This window comes from Colobus angolensis, unplaced genomic scaffold, assembly GCF_000951035.1.
Source record: "Colobus angolensis palliatus isolate OR3802 unplaced genomic scaffold, Cang.pa_1.0 Scaffold468, whole genome shotgun sequence".
NCBI lineage: Eukaryota > Metazoa > Chordata > Mammalia > Primates > Cercopithecidae > Colobus > Colobus angolensis.
Window position 1 is genome coordinate 403,919 of NW_012118132.1, and position 7,717 is coordinate 411,635.

The 7,717-nt window shown below is 47.2% G+C and overlaps 1 protein-coding gene across 1 annotated transcript in view; it reads left to right on the top strand.

The window, feature by feature from the left end:
- The first annotated feature begins 142 nt into the window (after nucleotides 1-142).
- Nucleotides 143-7,717, top strand: part of SCNN1B (sodium channel, non voltage gated 1 beta subunit) — an 86,204-nt gene continuing 78,629 nt past the window's right edge. Inside the window, exon 1 of the mRNA XM_011958313.1 lies at nucleotides 143-265. Within this exon, the coding sequence (XP_011813703.1) occupies nucleotides 164-265 (102 nt within the window). The 5' untranslated portion in view covers nucleotides 143-163. The remainder of the gene's footprint in view (nucleotides 266-7,717) is intronic.

The window sequence follows — 7,717 nt, forward strand, 5'->3', positions numbered from 1 at the left end:
TGAACCTGGGAGGTGGAGGTTGCAGTGCGCTGAGATGGCACCATTGCACTCTAGCCTGAGTGAAAGAACAAGACTGTGTTTCAAAAAAATAGAACTAGAAGTAGAAATGGTATAACTCACCTATGTCATTCTGCAGCTTAAGCCCTCTCATCTCCAGTTATCCATGCTGCTACATATAAACCCAGCTTATTTATTTAAATTGCTGCATGGATTCCCGCCACGGATAATGCCTACCGATGGGAATTTAGGTGGCAAAAATGTCCAGGTTGGTTTTTATTTTAGTGTCTTCTATAAATTATCTCGGGGTTAAGTTCAATGTCCTGTTCTTTATCCTAAACTAACTTCACAGGATCTGAATTTAGGGGAGGAGGTCCTGTCTTTTCCACTGCTCACATACAGACCCATACATGCACGCACACACATACGCACATATATGTGTACATATGCATGTTCACACACATGCACACATACGTGAGACATACAAGCATGTGTACATGCATGCATACACATACACAGGTGTGAGCACACACCTCTATTCTGTCTATGGCCAAGGGCAAACTCTCTAGCTACAGTCTCTGCTGGTCCCAAAGGCTGGGACTCAGTCAGGCCACTAGCTCCGCCTGGCCATGCCCCAGTGGGCAGAGGTTCCATCAGGGCTACCTCCAGGGTTTCTCTATAGATGCCCCCCAAAGCCAAACTCACCCTCCAATAGCAGACAAAAGGAGTTGAGAACCACAGACTGGCAGATTGGACTGTCCAGGGTCCCATTTGTGTACCACAAACTTTGCAGGTCCAGGCTGTGGCATGAAGAGAGTGTGTTTTCTGTAGACTGCATGACAGGACCCTTAAAACTTTGGTGGAACCCATGATCTGGGTTGATGAAAAGCTAGAATCAGAGACACTACATTATAATCCCAGCTTCACCACTTCCTACTTCAGGCAATTCCCTTCCCCTCCCTGAGCCATAGTTTTCACATCTGTAAAATGGACATGATGATAATGGCACCCTCCCCAAACTGTTAGGTGGATTAGTGGGGTGATGTAAACAAAACGTAGCGACTCATCAGCATCAGTGAGCAGGAAGTCTTTCCTGAACAGGGGAGACCTGGCGATGGCCCTGGGGCAGGGGTGAGGCCTACAGCCACTGTTTATGACTTCATCCACACCCCAAGTGCAGACCAGAGGGTCCTGAGCACTGAGTCCTGAACCAAAGAAGAGATTTCTGCTTGTTGAGAGCCAAGCCCAGGTCACTGTGGAATCCAGAAGTGTCATGTTACTTACAAAGGGTCTAAGGTGTACCTGGTCCTGAGTTAAGACAGAAACAAAGTGAGCTGAGGTGCTCCCCTTTGGAATATAGGAGACAGCAAAAGTCACAAAGAAGGCCTGTGGACTTTCAAATTTTTAGATTATTCCCAAGATTTTAAAAATCAGTTCATGTAAGACTCCATATTTCTGGATCCTCTTGAGATATCAGTAAAGCTAGCAACGGCCAGGTATGGTGGCTCACACCTGTAATCTCAGCACTTTGGGAGACCAAGGAGGGTGGGTTGCTTAAGCTTAGGAGATCAAGACCAGCTTGGGCAACATGGCAAAAACCTGTCTCTACTATATCTATATCTGTATCTATATCTATATCTATATCTATCTCTATCTATATACATATGCTGTATATATATATAGGCTGGGTATGGCAGCATGTACCTACAGTCCCAGCTACGGGGGAAGCTGAGGTGAGAGGCTCTCCTGAGCCCAGGAGGTTGAGACTATAGTGATCGGTGATCACATAATTATGCTCCAGCTTGGGCAACAGAGTGAGACCCTGCCTCAGAAAAGGAAAAGAAAGAAAGAAAAGAAAAGCTGGCAACTCCAGGCTGGACATTCAGCTGCCCCCTTACATGGAGCAGGCACCCTGCAGTGCATGACAGTCCCTACCTGGCCCACCCCTCATTCATAAAGGGCAGCTAATATAAAAGATAACACCACAGACTCCACAGCCAGTCTCTATCTCCCAGCTATGCAGTGGATTAATTACAAGTTTCAGGCCAGGCGCAGTGGCTCACACCTGTAATCCCAACACTTTTGGGAGGCTGAGGCAGGTGGATCACCTGAGTTCAGGAGTTCGAGACCAGCTTGGCCAACATGGTGAAACCCCGTCTCTACTAAAAATACAGAAATTAGCTGGGCGTGGTGGTGGGTGCCTGTAATCCCAGCTACTTGGGAAGCTGAGGTGGGAGAATCACTTGAACCCAGGAGGCAGAGATTGCAGTGAGCCAAGACTGCACCATTGCACTCCAGCCTGGGAGAAAAGAGCGAAACTCTGTCAAAAAAAAAAAAGAAAAAGGAAAGAAAGAAAGAAACCCATGTTTCAGGCAAATTGTTTGGCATTTTTTGCGACTCCATTTCCATACATGTAAAACAGGCATAATAAATAGCATTTGCCTCAAACGGTTATGCTGGGCATTAAATGAGTCAACACACATGAACCCCTTAGCACAGTGCCTGACTCAAGTAAGCACTGTCTAACCATTGCTGATGCTGATGCTGATAATGGCTGATAACGATGCCTGCCTGCCTGGCCCCTGTAACAGTGGATTTATACTCCAATTATATTCCTTATAAAATGTGGTAGGAACATAGTAAGGGAGGAAGGAAGGAAAGTAACACTTTGAGTCCCTTCTTCAAATAAGATGCTGCAATACCTTTTCTGGCCAAGGACAAGAAAGGAACATTGCAAGGAAAGGTTCAAAGAGAAGGGCTTTTTAAGGTGGATTTTAAAGGATGAATAGGAGTTCTTCTGGAGCAGTGGAGTGAGAAAAGCATTCCACACAGAGGAAACAGCCTTTACAAAAGCCTAGAGGCATGACCAAAGGAAGTATGTTTAAGAAGTGATGTAGTCTATTGTCACTGTGTAGTAGAGTGAGTAGGAGGAAAGATAGGAAGATGTATCTGAAAAGTGAGAAAAGGAACTTGAGGCCGTGATGGGGCCTGAGGCAGGAATAGGGATGAGCATTTCTTGAGTAACTACTGTGTGCAGGTGCTCTTGTAGTCATCACCCCTGCAGTCATAATGCCCTGGGAGTCGCGTTTTGTGATCTCCATTCTACAGATGAGTGAGACTGAGGCTCAAGAATAGTAAACCACTTTCCCAAAATCTTGCAGTGGGTCAGTGGTAGAGCTGGAGTTGGACACCAAATCTGTCTGATTCAAAGCCCGTGAGCCCTTGCTGAGCCTTAGTTTTCTCACTGTAAAGTGGAACTAGTACTAATAAAACCCACTCCACGGGTGTGCTGGGAGGGTTCAGTGACAGAATGAATGCATAGTCCCTAGCACACAGCAACTGCTACCATTATTTTGACTGGAATGAAGCCTGTGTTCCTTTTTTGGGGGGCAGGGGGAGACAGAGTTTCATTCTTGTCACCCAGGCTGGGGTGCAATGGTGTGATCTCGGCTCATTGCAACCTCCACTTCCCGGGTTCAAGCAATGCTCCTGCCTCAGCCTCCCAAGTAGCGGGATTACAGGAGCCCGCCACCTTGCCCAGCTAATTTTTGTATTTTTAGCAAAGACGAGGTTTCACCACGTTGGCCAGGCTGGTCTCAAACTCCTGACTTCAGGTGATCTACCCACCTCGGCCTCCCAAAGTGCTGGGATTACAGGCGTGAGCCGCCACGCCCGGCCGCATGTGCTCCTTTAAACCCCCTTGGCCTCACATGGTGGACCAGCCTCAGATGGGGGAACCCAGGGAGTGAATGACTTAGGCCAGTGGGTCTCAAAGTGTAGTCCCCTCACCAGCAGCATAACCATCACCTGAGCTTATTGGAAATGCCAGGCGCAGTGGCTATCGCCTGTAATCCCAACTGCTTGCAACGCTGAGGCAAGAGGACCACTTGAACCCAGGAGTTTGAGACCAGCCTAAGCAACATAGCGAGACTCTACAAAAAATTCAAAAATTAGCTGGGTGTAGTGGCACATGCCAGTAGTCCCAGCTACTTGGGAGGCTAAGGTGAGAGGATTGCTTGAGACCAGGAGGTTGAGGCTGCAATGAGCTAGGATCACCTGATTGCATCCCAGCCTGGGCAACAGAGAGCGAGACCTTTGCTCAAAACATAATGAATTCATTGAAAAGATAGAAAGAAATGGCAAATTCTCAATCAGGTGTGGTGGCGCATGCCTGTAGTCCCAGCTACTCACAAGGCTGAAGTGGAAGAGTTGCTTGAGCCCGGGAGTTTGAAGCTGCAGTGAGCTATGATTACCGGGCTAGACTCCAGCCTGAGTGACAGAGCAAGACTCTGTCTCTAAAAAAGTAAAAAGAAAGACATGCAGAGTACAAGCCAGGTGCAGTGGCTCCCACCTGGAATCCCAGCACTCAGAGAGGCTAAGGTGAGAGGACCAATTGAGGCCAGGAGTTCAAGACCAGACTGAACAACGTAGCAAGACTCCATCTCTGCACAAAACTAAAAAGTAGCCAGGCATGGTGGTGCACACCTGTAGCCCTAGCTACTCTGGAGGCTGAGGCAGAAGGGTTGCTTGAGCTCAGGAGTTTGAGGCTGCAGTGAGGCATGATCATGCCATTGTACTCCAGCCTAGGTGACAGAATAAGGCCCTGTCTCTAAAAAACAGAAATGCAGATTCTCACACCCATCCCAGACTTCCCACATCAGAGACTCTCAAAATGAGCCTGGCAATCTGTACTTTATTTTATTTTATCTTTTCTTATTTGTTTATTTATTTTGAGACAGAATCTGACTCTGCCACCCAGGTTGGAGTGCAGTGGCACAAACTTGGCTTACTGCAACCTCTACCTCCCGGGTTCAAGCGATTCTCCCGCCTCAGCCTCCCAAGTAGCTGGGACTACAGGCGCCTGCCCTGACACCCAGCTAATTCTTGTATTTTTTGTAGAGATGGGATTTCACTATGTTGGCCCGGCTGGGCTTGAACTCCTAACCTCAAGTGATTCACCTGCCTCGGCCTCCCAAAGTGCTGGGATTACAGGCATGAACCACCACACCTGGCCACAATCTGTATCTTAAGAAGCTCTCTCAGTGATTCTGATGGACATTCAAGTTTGAGAACCACTGGCCTAGAGTAAAACTTCAAATGAGATCTCCAGCCACCTGTATCTGCCTCAAAATAGAAGGGAGTGTGGATGGTCCAGAGTTCTATCCTCAGCAAAGACATAATCTGGGGGGTATGTCATAAGATAAAGGCATGTCCCTCTCGGCCCTGGAGCTTGGAAGAAACCATTTTTTTACAGATAGAAAAATTGCTAAGGGAGCTGGTGGAGTTCCTAGAACTATTATTCTTCCAAATTTGCTCAGCATCCTAGACTTACAGCTTCCAGTCTGCCCCTCCTTGAGGGCCTGGGGCAAACTTGGCTTTTAGAGGAGCTGCTTCCTAGTGAGGACTGCCCCTGACAGCTGAAGACCTGCCCCCACCCCAGTGCAACTGTATTAGTTAGGGCTCTCTAGAGGGATAGAATTCAGAGGATGGATGGATAGATAGATAGATAGATAGATAGATAGATAGATAGATAGATAGATAGATAGATAGATAAAGGGGAGTTTATTAAGTATTAACTCACATGATCACAAGGTCCCACAATAGGCTGTCTGCAAGCTGAGGAGCAAGGAAGCCAGTCTGAGTCCCAAAACAGAAGAACTTGGAGTCCGATGTTTGAGAGCAGGAAGGGTACAGCATGGGAGGAAAACATAGGCTGGGAGGCTAGGCCAGTCTAGCCTTTTCACATTTTTCTCCCTGCTTTATATTCTAGCTGCTCTGACAGCTGATTAGATGGTGCCCACTCAGATTAAGAGTGGGTCTGCCTTTCCCAGCCCGCTGACTCAAATGTTAAATGTTAATCTCCTCTGGCAGCACCCTCACAGACACACCCAGAATCAATACTTTGCATCCTTCAATCCAATCAAGTTGACACTCAGTGTTAACCATCACAACCACCTTATAAAGAGCCTGTTCTTAAAGGCTCCTCTGTGCCTGTGGGCCTTCTCTCTTGGCCCCCATGGAAACATGGTTCAAGGCACAAGTCCTAGGCAGTAGGAAATGATCTCAACTCTACAAGAGGACTATTAAGGAGGCCCCAGGTCAAGCTCAGGTTGGGGACAGTCATACCCTGCAGATGATCTCAAATCAAGAAGCAGGCCCCTCCACACATCCTCTGTGAAGCACTCATTAAGAATCAGAAGGACAAGGCGTGGTGGCTCACACCCATAATCCCAGCACTCAGGGAGGCTGAGCTAAGAGGACTGCTTGAGGCCAGGAGCTTGAGACCAGCCTGGGCAACATAGTGAGACCCTGTCTGTATTTTAAAAATAAAAACAATAATTTTATTTTTAAGGCTTTGCCTTCAAGATTGCTGGGTCTGACTACATAAAAGTTAATATGCTCTGCATGACCAAAAAAAAAAACAAACAAACCCACATAAACTCAGGCATTCCAAGCTAGTTAAAATACTTGCCACTGTTATGACCAAGAATTATTTTATGGATAGGGTTCTTGCAGGCTGAGCACAGTGACTCATGGCTGTAATCCCAGCACTTTGGAAGACCAAGGTGGGAGGATTGCTTGCTTGAGGCCAGGAGTTTGAGACCAGCCTGGGCAATATAGTGAGACCCCATCTCTATAAAAAAGAATGATTAGCCAGGCATGTCACATGCCTGTAGTCCCAGCTACTTGGGAGGCTGAGGCAGGAAGATGGCTTGTGCCTGAGAGTTGGAGGCTGCAGCAAGCTATGATTGCACCACTGAACTCCAAGTTGGACAACACAGCGAGACCCTGTCTCAGGAGAGAAGGAAATGTGTTCTTGCAAATCAAAGACTAAGTACCCCACCCAAAAAGTTAAAGAGCAAAGGCTATAATTTGATTGATCACAGGAAAAGAAGTATACATTGAATTTACACAGATGAAAAAATTCTCAACTGCACTCCAAGAAAAGAAAACCACAATGATTGTTTTCAACCTGTCAGGTTGTCGAGTAACACTCAGTGTTGATGAAGATGCAGGAAAACCAGGAATCTCAAATTCAGTTGGTGAGGGTACAAATTGGTGCAAGTTCCTGGCCTAAGTCACACCATGGCCCAGCCTCAGATGAGGGAGCCCAGGGAGTGAATGGCCTAGGCCAGTGGTCAGGGTGCAAATTGGTGCAAGCTCTTGGCCTAACTCTGAGGGCAGTTAGGCAAACATGTCAACGCTGAAGATGCACATACGCTATGAATCTGACATTTCACCTGCAGGAATTGATCCCATGGTTATCTCTGCATTGTACACAACGTGTTAGAACAAGGATATTCAGCACTGTGAGAACAAGTGATTAGAACTATTTAAAATGTCCATCAGAAAGGAACTAAGTTCTGTAAGTGTTGGGACAGCCACATAAAAGACTGGGAGGCAGCCATTAAAAAGAAAACAGTAGCTCTTTATAAAGGCACGTGAGGCCGGGCCGGGTGGCTCATGCCTGTAATCCCAGCACTTTGGGAGGCCCAGACGGGTGGATCACCTGAGGTCAGCAGTTCGAGACTAGCCTGATCAACATAGTGAAACCTCCGTCTCTACTAAAAATACAAAAATTAGCCAGGCGTGGTTGTGGGCGCCTGTAATCCCAGCTACTTGGGAGAGTGAGGTAGGAGAATTGCTTGAACCAGGGAGGCAGAGGTTGCAGTGAGCTGAGATCATGCCACTGCACTCCAGCCTGGGCGACAGATGAAAC